This window comes from Mauremys mutica, chromosome 20 (genome assembly GCF_020497125.1).
Source record: "Mauremys mutica isolate MM-2020 ecotype Southern chromosome 20, ASM2049712v1, whole genome shotgun sequence".
NCBI lineage: Eukaryota > Metazoa > Chordata > Testudines > Geoemydidae > Mauremys > Mauremys mutica.
This window is the reverse complement of record NC_059091.1, coordinates 7,840,874-7,854,739: the sequence shown is the minus strand read 5'-3', so window position 1 is coordinate 7,854,739 and position 13,866 is coordinate 7,840,874. Positions and strand designations below refer to the sequence as shown.

General features: G+C 39.0%; 2 protein-coding genes across 2 annotated transcripts; both read right to left on the bottom strand.

Annotated features, from left to right (window-relative positions):
• Positions 1-704: 704 nt before the first annotated feature.
• HOXC8 (homeobox C8) lies at positions 705-5,064 on the bottom strand. The gene is made up of 2 exons (XM_044995001.1): positions 4,053-5,064; positions 705-2,314 (listed from the first exon to the last, which is right to left on the bottom strand). Exons 1-2 carry the CDS (start codon positions 4,486-4,488, stop codon positions 2,022-2,024), a joined length of 729 nt encoding a protein of 242 aa, XP_044850936.1. The 5' UTR covers positions 4,489-5,064; the 3' UTR covers positions 705-2,021.
• A 5,197-nt stretch (positions 5,065-10,261) lies between these two features.
• On the bottom strand, positions 10,262-13,408 carry HOXC9 (homeobox C9). Its single transcript, XM_044994998.1, has 2 exons — positions 12,826-13,408; positions 10,262-11,181 (listed from the first exon to the last, which is right to left on the bottom strand). The coding sequence occupies exons 1-2, from the start codon at positions 13,361-13,363 to the stop codon at positions 10,937-10,939; spliced, it is 783 nt and encodes a 260-aa protein (XP_044850933.1). The 5' UTR covers positions 13,364-13,408; the 3' UTR covers positions 10,262-10,936.
• Between the last annotated feature and the right edge of the window lie 458 nt (positions 13,409-13,866).

Sequence of the window (13,866 nt, the reverse complement as noted above, 5' to 3'; positions counted from 1 at the left end):
GTATGACATGAAAAATTCTGAATCTTCTGGGTTATTGTAACCTCATTTTGAGCAAAGAAAGAAAGAGTGTAGGATTTGCTGCACTTTAGAGCTATGGAAGACCAGAATGTTACACTTTTGAGACCTTTCAGTAGAAGTTCCCACTGAGGAAAGTAAAATAAAGATATTTACTTTTAATACATTGTTCTCTCTCTCCTCCTCCCCCACCCCCATCCACCCCAAGGAAGAACTATAGGATAATGTGGACATGCGTAGGCATGTTTCATACCAAGAGAAGAATTTTAACAATGAATATTTCTGGAAGCTTGCAACTTGAAAATGGAGTTTAAAAAAAAAACCCTAAGACTACATATCAGTAAACAATACTGCATTGGTAATGATAATACCAGGTTTTATCCCCCCCACCCCCCTCGGCTTATTCACCATGTCTAATTACCCACATTTATTGTAGTTGTGCCAAGAGTCAGACATCCTGATTTCCTTGCAACTTAAAGATGGCTCTTGGTTTTGAACTGTGCGAGCATGGGGACCAGTAACTTGAATGTATGAAATAATACTTGGGACTCATTGGCATCTCCTAACTCTGTGTGTGTGTGTGTGTGTGTGTGTGTGTGTGAGTGTGTGTGTGTGTGTGTGTGTGTGTGGTTTTAAATAAATGCATAACAATTTACGCAACTCAGCCCTTTTAAAATCTTTTTTTATTATTATTATTTATTTATTTACGTAATGTCTCACGTATACAATACAAATCCACGGTGTCCAGAAATTGGCTTCTGGCAGAAATTGCTACATTCAGAGTTTGAACACGCAGAACTATGCTTTTACATAAAACAAATGACTTTTTTTCGAGCATGTTGCATTAACAGATAAGTCAAGACAAATAGATAACTATACATTCAGTGCAATTTAGTTCTACGCTACTTTATAAGCACAATAAAATAATACAATACTGTGCGTTCTCAACTAGGCAGTTTCAGTTGTTGGGATTTTTTTTTTCCAAGAAAATAAGCAGCAACAAATACAACAAAACCGCATTACAAATACTTTGAAAGCATGACTCCTTCTATAGGTAGTGAAAAGTACATAACAAGGTTTTTTTATTATTATCATTTTATTTTATGCTACTTAGTAGCTTGCATCAGGGCAAAACGCAGCTCGCTCGCTCTTTTCCTTTAATAAATTCCGACCAAGTAAAATTTAGGATCTGTAAGCCCCTTGTTGATAATAGATTTGATTATTATTGCAGGTTTCCCTTTAGGTAGTATATTAAGAATTTCGAGTGCTCACACACAGTGAAATGGTAAACAGTGCCTATATAAATCATGAAATGTTAGGCTCTTAGCCTTCATGTTCTGGCCTACCGAGACATAGGCGTATAGGTATGATCTACATACAGATATATTCATATATAGCTAATATGTGTGGTGTCACCTATAGTCACCCACCAATCTTCCAATTCAGACAGGCAGCTAAAAGTTAAATGATAACTGGGTATTAGCACTGAAGATATATAGATATATAGATATTAAAAATAAGCTAAGACTAGCAGAAAGCAATATCATACTCCCCCTTGGATCATGAATGGGGAAAACCAAGGTGGAGAAGAAATACTATTCAAACCTATTAAAACAAATACATAAGATGCATACATTTATATATCTATCTATATATCTCTATCTAGATAGATAGGAGTGGGAGTATGGGGGGAAATCTACTGTTTGGAGATGTGGCATTTGCTTCAATGATTGGTTTGTGTTGGTTTTTTCCCCCCTCCTGCTGTTGTCGTAAAGCCAACTATATATTTATGAAACCAAAAAATGCAGCTATAGATATAGATATATATATATATAGAAAAAAAAGTAGGGGAAGTTGTTCTATGACAATAAAAAAGGCTACAACTGTTTGACAGGTAGTTACTGCTGTGTGAGGCTCTCCATTCTATACTCTATAAAAGCAAATGACCGTCGTAAACATCTCGATTTATCATCTGCCATAAAACGAGACTTCAAGGAGCTGAGAAATCAGTCCTTGCTTTCTTCTTTTTCCTCCTCTTCTTTTTCCTCTTCTTCATTCCCTTCTTCCTCGGTTTTCTCTTCGTCCCTGGCCCCCGGGAGCTTGTCTTTGTTGTTTTCCTTTTTCCATTTCATTCTCCTGTTCTGGAACCATATCTTCACTTGCCTCTCCGTCAGTCCCAGGGCGTGAGAGACCTCAATCCGCCGCTTCCGTGTCAAATAAGGGTTGAAGAGGAACTCTTTTTCTAGCTCCAGGGTCTGATACCGGCTGTAAGTCTGCCTGCCACTGCGCCTTCCGGGAGCTATAGAACACAAACAACATAACTTGTTAGCTCTCTCCTCGTGCTTTTTTTTTTTAACTCCTTGCCTGATCTTTCCTAGAGACACTGGTGGTCTTCCCTTCTCTATGCCTGCAGCCCCTCGTGGTATTAAACCGAAATAAAACAAGCTATTTATTTTATTATTATTAATAAATAATAATAATAATAATAATGCACCCTAATCATGCTCCCTCCCACCCCAGACCCTTCTTCTGCAACATATCCACCTCTTGCTTCCCTTTGCAAATGTAATTCACAAAATATATACTCCCAGCTTCCTAATATTTGATGGATTTTAGCTGTGGTGTTAAATCAAATGAAACAAGTTGTGTTTTTAAAAAATATTATTATTACTAATCCAACCTCTCCCAGCCCACTCCTCTTCTGCAAAATGTCTAACTGTGGTTTCCTTTTGCAAATGTAGCTCACTAAATATATGTTCACAGCTTCCTAATATTTTTGAGCCCTGAGGACCTGCATTTTTGTTGGATAAGCTACCTCTCTCCCTTGTGTGTTTGTATGATCAATGTGTGAGTGTGTGGGTGTGTGTGGGTGTGTGTGTATACACATATAGAGATATGTACATATGTATATACATACACAGGAAGTGTACTGAAAACAGTTACATAAACAGACATTTACAACAACAACAACAACAACAGAACAAGGGCTTATGTATCTGAATCTGACTCCTTACACTCCCTTCTGCATAGTGCCTATTCGGTGAGAAAAAAAAATCATAGATTTGCTAAAATATCTTACAGCTCGAAATTATGACATGTGGTTACCTGTAAATCAAAGCTTTGATAAATAACGTTTTCCCACTTTATGCCTAATTTAAGCCTTTTCTGGGCCAAAGCCTGAAAGCATTTACAAGGCAAGTGGGTCTTCTTGGGGGCTGGGGGAAACTTTATTGCTTAGATTGTCCTTTAAAATTAGCACTCGATAGTCTAACCTTCATATGTTTTGAATTAACAAGCATTATACACAATGGCTCGGGGAGAGAAACTTGTACTTTGAAGTATTTAGGATTCTGTGCAAATGAGGAATGGTTGCAGTTTACTTCATCAAACAAAGTTCCGTTAGGTCCATTTTCCTTTCTCCCTTTATCTTTTCCTGTCCAGGACAGTAGAATGTTCCCTCCACCCCACCCAGCTCTGAACTAAGTTCTCCTTTAAGTTTAACTTTTATATAGATATAGATATAGATATAGAAAGAGAGAGAGGGGTATAGATAGATATAGATAGAGAGTAATACTTTACATATATACATATATATGTCTAATGTTTTACATATATATATAAACATACATATGTAAAGTATGAATAATTCCCTTATGCAAGTTCCTACATTTTAGCCTAAGTCTCCAAGCGGTTAAGAAAGGCTATATGACATTTTAAAGAGCAGTGTATTATCAACATGCAAATAACCTCGTGGGAGCTGTATCTTATTGCCTATCCTCAAGGCAAGCAATAAAAAACAAGTTTTACTTTATTGTGATTTAAAACCTTTGCACAGTATCACCTTGCTGTCTCTCTAGTAACTGCTGGCTTGTTTGCTTTCAAAGGACTTCCTAGGAAGAAGAAATATTATTACAAAACTGCTCATTTCTTTCAGACTGTACAGCTATGTCTATCTTTTTTCATATATAGATATAGATAGATAAAGATATAAAGTAAAAGAAAAACAGTTAAAGGAGGAGAGAAAAAAATGTCCTAACCGTGTGGTCTCATCCATGGGAACATGAGACTGGGAGACGAATTTTGATTTAAATGGCCTTGTCCCTCGCTAGAGTTACTGTTGGAAGACGATTTACAGTCAGGATATTGTACAACGGTCGCCTCTTGCTGGGCACCATAAAGCGACTGCCTTGGTAGAGCTTCATATCCATAGAATTTAGACGCGTCTCCGTGACACGCCAAGGCGCATGGGTTTTGCTGGTATCCAGAGTTAGAGATGCTGGAGGTTCCATGGTGGAAAAACTCTTGGACATGGTGTGAAGGGTGTTGGAAGCTGGGAGCGGTAGCGCCCGGACCATAAACCAGAGCATGGCTCCTGCTTACACTTTGTGGAAATCTGCAGTCGTAGTAAGTTGGTTCCAGCGATTCACCGCCTTTGTACTTGGAAAAAAGAGGATTTACAAAGTAGGAACTCATGACTTTCGCATGAAAAAAAAAAGTCTTTAATTCTAAGAGATTAGTGCTAGGCTCTCCCTGGACTGTATAAAGTCCTGAGTTTAGTGGCTTTTTTTTTTTTAATGAGCTCTCAAAGACGTTTCATAGTGCCTGAGTGTGTATACGGCTGCTTTATGCCTCTTAATGCTCTTGACTTCTCTTGTATCTGTCGGTAGGTAGAGCTCTTTCTCAGTTTGTCTGTAAGTTGCTCCTTCCCTTTAACACCATAGGCAAATTCCTCAAAATCCCGATGGTGTGGCGCTTTCACACGCGATTTGTACTCATCACTCTTCTACACCAAGACAGGCTAGAAAGAAAATGACAAGGATTTGGGGGGTCTTGAAGGGGGTGAAGGGTACGTGGAAAAACCAGCCTTCAGAGGGGAAGGGGGAAAAAACATATCTAATGAATGAAGGAGGGTTATGAAAGGTGCGCATTAATATCCTTAGGTGCTTTTTTGCAAGCGAGCCTCTTCACTTATCTCAGCAAATACATGCGCCAGCGAGGTCAATTTAGGTAACCTCAACAGGTAAAAGAAACGCCAGCCAGACCCATTCGGTGTCAATAGAAATATTATTTTCGTGGCGATATTTTGATGGGGGTTTAAAGACAAACAGGAAACCAACGGAGTGTTGGTTACGTATTTACAGCGAGGTTTTCGCCTCTTCTCTTCCGACACTACGTCTGTGGGGTTATGAGTCGGCACCCTATTCAGCTCCTGGCATCCCTTCCTCCTATTTTTGTTGTGGTTGTTTGTTGCTGAAAAATCGAAATGGAACAAACAAAACAGAACAAAAAAAGAGAAGCTGCCCCTATAGGAGACAATTTCTTTGATTGGTTGGTTATTGTTGTCCTATTTTTAAAAATAAATAAATAAATAAATAAAGAGTCTGGGATTTTTTTTTTCCTTTTCCTTTTGGACCAACCATTGAAAACCCACCGCTGAAAATAACAGGAAAGCACCATTTCAAGAAAATAAAGTAAACAATGCATTTAAGAAAGCTACTTTTGAAGGAAGAGAGGAAAAATGGGACAGAAAGTATGAACTCTTTTTTGTATGGGTGTCTGTGTGTGTGTGTCTCTGTGTGTGTGTGTGGTTAGGGTTGCCTTTAAAAATCGACATGTTTCTGAATCACAGAGAGTTGTTTCCATGTTTTAATTTTGCAGATGCTGCTAAAGCACCTATTTCCCCCTCGATAAATGACCATTCATTGAAACCTTTCACTTGAGACACTTCATTTTATGATAGCATTAAGGAACTCAGACCATTAAATATAGGATAAGCTAGTAGTCTTCCTCTTAAAATTTTGAGGGAAAAAAGGGTTTGCAAATTAATCCTTCCTGTGCTGTTCAGCAGCTTTTTAAAAGTGAAAAAAAAATCAAAGTCACGTCTATAAATTATGGAGTGATATTAATTGTCAGCGTTTTCCCTTCAAATATTTCCAGCGATCGCTTCAAATTTCCCCTCTATGTTCTTTCTGAAAATGCACGTTAATTAATTTCAGAAAAGACCTAAGAAATACCAACTGTTCTGAAGTGTGGAAGAGTGAAATACATTTTAACCCAAACTTACGAAGATATTTCCAGGGTTCCAATTCTTCATTTTAATGGCATGAACTAGTTAAAATATCTGGCGAGACTGGCATTTAGGTGTATTCTTTTTTTTAAGTAGATATCTTTTCAGGCGGGAGAAAACAAAGCAACCCATTCCTATGTCTATTAGGTGTCCCCCAAATAAAACAAATGATTGTATTTTCTCTTTCAAAAAGCTTCACAAATTGGATTTTTTTCCCCAAATATACATATATAGATATACGGAGAGTAATTTTCCGACCATGTCGTAGGTTATGACTGAAATGAAAAGATACGTGTATGGTGAGCAAATATTATCCACAAATTAAAAATAATTATAAACAGGGTTAGAATTAGCATGTCGAATTTTACATGAGAAAATGTTATGTCTCATTAAACCCCAAAAAACAATTTAAAGGGGGAAATAAGCACCTGGGGATATAAACGCCTTAATTAGCAGCTAATAGTCAATGTAACCATTTTACAGGGATATGATCAACCTAATCCCTACTTTTAAATACCCAATAACTAAACATTCTATACAGGGCGGTGGATTTATATTTAATGACTGAGAATTCAGATAGTCTCTTCTTGAAATTAAATTATGTGACTGAAACATTAGCTGCATTTTTAGCCGAATGTGCATTTGTGTGATATCTAAAGATACACTAAATAATGCAGACTATTTATCGAGCCGTATGAGGGCTTAACAATAAATGTTTACCTTCAAGGTCCATGCAAAAAACACTCTCATTAAATCAGTTATGTGCAACTCTCAGATCTTCTTAAAAATATCTTGACATTTACGGTCCAGGGAAAGTGCTGTTCTTTGTCTACAGTTTTTGTGGTTTGTGTGTGTGTGCGTGTGCCTCCACGCTTCGGAATGTAGCTTTATACATTTGTCTGTATTGTAGGATTCGATTTTTTGTTATTGTATTTGTCATGGGTGCGAGTTATTTTTAATGTTCTGATCTTACTACCAAAAAAATTTTTTTTACGGCTTCATTTTTTTTCCCCAGAAACGTATTGTTGAAAAAGTGTAACTTGTGTTGGCTCTAATAAAGAAAAAGACTTCAACAAAACAGCTTTCGCCACAAGCATTTTATATATTTACTAGTTGATGCTGGACTGAGGGGCTCTGTGTCTCATCAGATATAATTAACTGATTTTTTTTAAATCTATTTATTGAAAGACTATTTTACCTAAGAATCAGAGCTTTGCTACCACCTTGACAGCTTCTAATGTGTTTGCTTTTCCGATGCACATTATAAGCTAATTTAAAAGTCATAGGTGAGGGAATTTATACATATTTGTTTTGATTTGTTTTTCTTACAACCTTTTAGAGGCCTAAAGGTGTAATAGGATGCGTTGTAACTTAATGGGCCAAACGACTTCTAATATTGGACAACAGCGCCATCTTGCGTTTTCTTTACCCACGCTAGAGCGAGAGAGAGAGAGGGAGGGGGAGAAAAATCCCTCTGTCAAAAAGGAAAAGAAGCGGGTTTTTTTCAGCATCTAAATCAGATTAAATCTATTTTTAAAAAGTCAAAGAAAACGGTATGATTGACTAAACCGTGAAGTGGCTATTGGTATCCTGAGCTTATCAGAAGGCCTTTTATAACCAATAATTACACGAATTACTGATTTGCCAGAGAGCTTGATATGACCCCTTAGCAATGTAACGAGATAGTGATTGTTTCTTCATAAAAAAGAGGGTAGTATTTTGGCACAAATTATTTCTGTTTCTTCTTTTTTCTGCTAAGGAACTCATAAAAAAGCACAACGTGTATACACACTGACAAACAAACGCAGCCGCGTACCATCTCTCTCCTTCAACCTTCAGTGCTTTTATCAGTTTTAATTTAGGGTGGTATTTTTCCCCCCTGAGCCAAGGGGGTCTGTTGTTTGTAGTTTGTAGACAAAACATTCCAATAATCCGGTTTCAAAGAGAAAAGCACCCACCTTATTTAAACCATAAAACAATTAAACCCAGACGTCTAGCCAGTTCTGTGGTCCTGTTTTGTTCAATTCTATTCAGCACACATAGCAGTGACACAAACAGAGTTGTAAAACTGGCTTTTTTTTCCCCCTGCGGAAATGTACCTATGGACAGCTTTCAAAGCTGTAGTATCCTGTCTTTTCTGTGTGCGTTACAAAAGGGCCATTTTTAAACGAAGCAGGAAAATATATACACAGAGAGGCAAACCATATGCCCAAGGAAGATCCTCCATTTGAGTATTATTGTTACATTCATGACCAGCAATACTCACCGCAAGGTTTTGAAAATGTGCTTTTCTCTCTCTCTCTCTCTCTCTTTTTTTAAAGTCACGTTGCATCTTTTCTTTATCTTATCGAAAGGGTAAGAGTCTCCAGTTGCAGAGCATTTCAATGCCTGCTCAGTTAGTATTCCCCACTATCACCCAACGGCCAAGTGACACTTAAAATTATGGGGCAACTCTGCAGTTAAGAGCCTTGCACATGAACTGTAACTGCAGCAGGATTTAAAACAAAACAGTCCATCACCAACAAAAGAAAACCCTCGACGGAGACAAAAGGGGCCATATCCCTTCGTGCCCATGGGCTCCAATGGGACTTGTGCCGGAGTAAAGACTGCAGCATGGGCTGGGGGGGGGGAGGGTAAGCGACCTATGGTCTCTTTGGAAATGAGATCGGGTTGAATGAGGGAGGGGGGGGTCAGAACTGAGACGCACGGATCATTTCTTTTCAACGTTAATAAAAGCGTTTCATTACATAGCCACCAGAGAGGTGGGCCCGAAGCTGATTTAAAAGTCCCATCCAAAGTGGGAACTTTCCCAGTATAAGGGGTGAACTTTCTCCATTGCAAATTTGAGGTGGCCAATCCATTTTGAATTCCGAACAGTGGTTGGTTTGTTTGTTTTAAATCGAGTTCACGCGGACGGATTTGGAAGGGGAGGAGAACGGGAAAAAAACATACGAAATGACAGGACTCTTTTCGGTTGGGTTGGACTGGGTTCAGTTTTGGTGGTTGTTGTTAGTTGTTTGGGGTTTTTTTTGCCCATCATTCTTGGCGCTGCTAAAATGCCTTTTAACCTGCACATTTCAGTGGGCTCCTTAACACGTTCCAAACATAACGAGCAGGGGACTTGGGCTCTGAGTGCACGGAGCTGTTAAGTTTCCACTGTTTCCAGGATGTTGCTCAAGCTGAGGTACTGTGGTGGACCCATACCACCTTAAAAAAAAAAAGCCACGATGCCATAAAAGCGAGAGTACAAATCAATAAACGGGGGGGGGGGACCTCAAAATGTTAAGAAAGAAATATTGAAGGGCAATATTTTATAAGATCAGTGGGTAATACCTTCCAGATTTTTTATTTCGGAGGAGGCTGAGAAACCAAGGCGACAAGTATATCCTACTACCTCGCTCTGCTTTTGATTAGGAAGATTAGAACCCTGCTGTCCTCATTTCATTAAAGAAAGGCACCTTATAACAAGTTTGGATGATTAAGCATCCCCCGCTGACCATTTTTTTAAAATACTTTCTCTTCCCCTCTTGTCTCTCTTTGAGCAGCCTCTGAGCACCCATCAATTTATACCTCAAGCTAAAAATGTATTGTGACAGCCTGTTCTCGCCCACTGAAAATTGTCACGAGCCACTACCACAGAAACTTCCTACCCATTTTAGACTGGTAGCACTGGGCTCTACCTACCACAGCAGACAATCCAGACCTCTGTACAGAAAGAAAGGGAGGCGGGAGTGGGGAGGGCAACGGATTTCATTTAGACCGAAAAATTCTCTTCCCCCCACCCCCACATTTTATTGTTTTTTTTTCTTCCTTTTTTTTAAAAACATTCCTCCCCAATCGATTATATTTTACTTTGCAACGTAACGTCCGCTGGGGCTCAAGGAGCTGAAGCAACCTACAAGCCTTGGCATCTCATTGATAACGCAGAATAGTTGCAATATAGGCGGATGTCAAACAGAGGAATGTTGCCGCAAGCGGCCCTTTCCAGCATACATATTTAATCTTTTACATATACTTCGATTGCCCGGGGTCATAAATTACTACAATTAATTATCCAAACCTAAAAATTTATGGCACGTATAACCCTTACCTAAACGCATTTTATGATTATACTATTAAATACAAAATGTTGTGAGCGGAAGCAGCGTCCTTTCTTTCCACCCATCTTCATTTGCTTCCTGTAATAAGGTATATTTCAAATTCCATTTCAACAGACTGCAGTTTTTTATCAGTGCTCAATTCGCTGGTGCAAGGAGGGTGTCTCCTTTAAGAATCCCAACATCGTTTTGAATACCATTGAAAAATAAACTCTGGCTGTTGTTTCTCAAGTGGAGTTTAAATAAAAGACACCTGCATGATAAGGGGTTTTTTTTCCTTCTTTTTTTTTCTTTTTGTAACGTTAAGTATATATTTACATAGAGCTGTTCTACTAGAGCAAACATAACAATATTACAGAACGGGTCTGAGACAGGAATAAAATACACAAATAAGTACACCAGACCAACACTATGACAGAACATTTTTGAGCCTTTTTTTCTCATTTTCTTTTGTACAAAATATGCACTCACAAAGTCATGAACTTAAAAAAAATAAAACACTGGATAAGTTTAACTTACGAAATAAAATACTAAAAAAAAATTCAAGTACTTTTCTTTTTTGTTTTCTGAAAAGGACAAAACAAATCATTTTATTTTAGTTGCATTTTATAAAAGCCTGGTGCTCCCAAACGCTTGGCTGTGTTGAACTAATTCTAAACACTGATCAGCACATTCAAAGTCAGAACATTTCGAACCAAAGAAACCTCCCTCCCTCCCCTCTCCTCCTTTCTCTTGCATTGATTTGACTTTGCCAATTTTATTGCTGTTCTTTATCGGTTTTTTCTTTATTCATTTTCTTCATTTTCATCCTCCTGTTCTGAAACCAGATTTTGACTTGGCGTTCAGTGAGATTAAGAACTCTGGCTACTTCGTACCTCCGGTCCCGTGTGAGGTACATATTGAATAAAAACTCTTTTTCCAGTTCCAGGGTCTGATACTTTGTATAAGGACATCTTTTCTTCCTTGTGGAACGTGCGTGAATCCAATTTGCCACGGGATTGCCTGAGAAAGAAGATTTAAAAAAAATCAAATCATTAATTTCAACAGCTGCCTTCCCCTCTCCTCACACCCAGATGATCATTTTTTTTTAAATAAACCTGTTTAATTAGGAAGTAGGTAAATATTTTTAAGTGACCTTCAGCAGGCATGAATGTGTTTATTTTTGGAGGGGGGCCATTTCCTTCCCTTTTACTATTGCTCTCAGATAAAAGTTTCAGTAAATAAAACCGTAGCAATGGGTTTAAAATAATAATCATCCCCTAGCAGGAGTAATCTAAGAACATAGTCATAAAAAGTAAAAATTCCCACCATTTTATAGGCCCATAAACTCTCTTTACAGCCTCTGCTCTCCAATACCTTCTCTATAATCAGACCAGTCCTGGAAATATCTGGAGGATGCCACAGAATAAATCCAGTGGCTCCAAAAAATACAGTCTTCAAGCCTAAAAGACCTTTCTCTCTGCTGCCTCATCCCCACTTTGTTAGGACAAAAAAATTACACTGTTTTATCGTTAGAATCATCTCCTTGATCCAACCGTAGGCTTTTTATAGAGCCATCTTCCAGCAAAGGAGAATGTTTTCCCTGATCCTACTACTTGTTTTATCACAGATTTACTTTATATAGTCACATATGGATACTTATATCTATGAATGCATACATATAGAGATACATATGGGGCTACTCCGACACCCACAGACTCACAATGTATAATTTATAAATCACCATTTCATCAGATTGTTAGGCCAGAAGTCTTAATAAACACATGGCATGCTTGTGTGTGTGTGTGTGTGTGTGTGTGTACATGTGTGTGTGTACAGGCATACACACCCACAGACTTAACTGGACGTTTATTATAGTTCCACCAGATTTGGAATCACACTTTCTTTTGCCCTCTGTGCGTTGCCTTTATGCACTCACTATACTGTCAAAAGCAACTATCTGCATTGAAGAGACACATGGTCATTCTGAAATGAACATTTTAGCGTGGAAAAGATCGGTTACATTTGTAATGGTGCAAGGGGCGTCTGGCTAATCAGATCCCCTACAGTGCTCAAGTTTTTTTGCACTAAAGAAGATGGGCTTTTTTTTCAAGTGTTCGGTCCAATCTCCTGCCTATAGCTGCTTTTCGCCTTTATCTATCCCCATAGATTCTGTATGCCTTTGCCTCCCATAATCCACACTCCTTCACACTTTTCTCAGGGCAACCACCTTTCCATTTATTCCCACATGTTTGGAGTATTTTATGAACAATTACATAGGTGGGTATTTTTAAAGACATGGATATACCTCTCTCTATTTATCCCTGGGTGCTTTTCCCCCCACCCACACCCCCAAATCACTGAATTAACTCTCAGCTAGAAGGGAGTCTTCTTGACTGAAAGTGGAAATATCTGAGAGGCAGGAGCTTTGGTGGGGTTATCAATATTTTACCAAAGAAACAAATAGATTCCCCCCTCTCGTTTTTAAATAAAATGGAAATGAAACTACTTTGTCCTGAGGTTAGACTAAGGGGATTTTTAAACCCAGGTCTTCCTGTATATCTGGCGTTTTAGGACAGGGCCCTCTAAGGTAATTCCATTTTATTGAGTACTGTACCAGAGGCTGTAATGCCTCCCCGGTTGTAAACAAGAATGACTTCAACTTACTAGGGTCTAATTCGTTCTTTTCTTCTTTGTGTTTGCTCGAAGCGACTGCCTCCGATTCCGGAGAGGGTATAGTCTGCGGAGTTCGGTCTCTGAGATCACCCGGGGATCCGTACATGTAATCCGGATAACTACGCCCGTCCACCGGGCCACATTCCGCCCTTCGGCCGGGGAAAGCGTCCGGCTTGAGCCCGTAATGCCTGCTGCTGGGTGGGAAGCCAGGGAAGGACACCGCGCCTGAGATGGGTTCCAACCAAGTGCGCATATACCTGGTGTCAGCCCCAATGTGAGGCTGGTGGGTATACGGATGGTAAACCACAGAAGACTGAGAATGCACGGGAGCCCAGGAAGTAGTAAAAACGGCCGGTTTAGGGGCAAAACTGCAGGATGGAAAATCGGCACAGTCCGGTACTAATCCTGAAGGTCTAGCGGCTGCAGGGTGAGAGCCAGTGGCTGGGAACCTTGATGCCAAGAGCTCTTCATTTTCATGACTTATCAAGGAATCTACATAATAGTTGCTTATGGGACCCGAAGCCGACATGTTCCCCCCTCTTTTACATTCATAAGATTATTGTATGAACTGTATGTGTACTTTTTATCTTCTCATAGAACAATCAGGGCAGGTAATTATTTTTTCAGCCTTTCCCAGTTTGCTATTGGCTCTCAGCTCTCACGTGATTGTATTTACCCAAAAATACAGTGTGGATCAATCCGCAGGTCTTTTTTTTTTCTTTTTTAAATAGAGACTATGCGACCTGGCTTTTCATAAAACTCTTGAAATAATGCAGATATTAGAAGCAATGCCTCTTGCATTTTCATTAGCCAGAGGTGGCTATGTCTGGCATAAAAAGCTGTCCTGCTAATGAGCCTATAAGGTATGTGTGTAAGGTATCCCAGGAACTATTTCTTGACGTAATTTGTCTCTGTCTGTCCTTTGCTTCTGCAGCTTGTATTCTATAATGGATACATTAAATTGAATATCAGTAAAAAGGGACTGGTTCAAAGTGTAATAGAGGTGTGCTTCCCATCATACTTCAGCACCAC

What these genes read in the sequence shown, in the direction of transcription:
- HOXC8 (XM_044995001.1), bottom strand. Translation starts at nt 4,488, where the DNA reads ATGAGTTCCTACTTTGTAAATCCTCTTTTTTCCAAGTACAAAGGCGGT. An exon ending in CCCATGGATGAGACCACACG is followed by an intron (nt 2,315 to 4,052) that starts GTTAGGACATTT and finishes TGTGTTCTATAG; the next exon opens with CTCCCGGAAGGCGCAGTGGC.
- HOXC9 (XM_044994998.1), bottom strand. Translation starts at nt 13,363, where the DNA reads ATGTCGGCTTCGGGTCCCATAAGCAACTATTATGTAGATTCCTTGATA. An exon ending in AAAGAACGAATTAGACCCTA is followed by an intron (nt 11,182 to 12,825) that starts GTAAGTTGAAGT and finishes CTTCTTTCTCAG; the next exon opens with GCAATCCCGTGGCAAATTGG.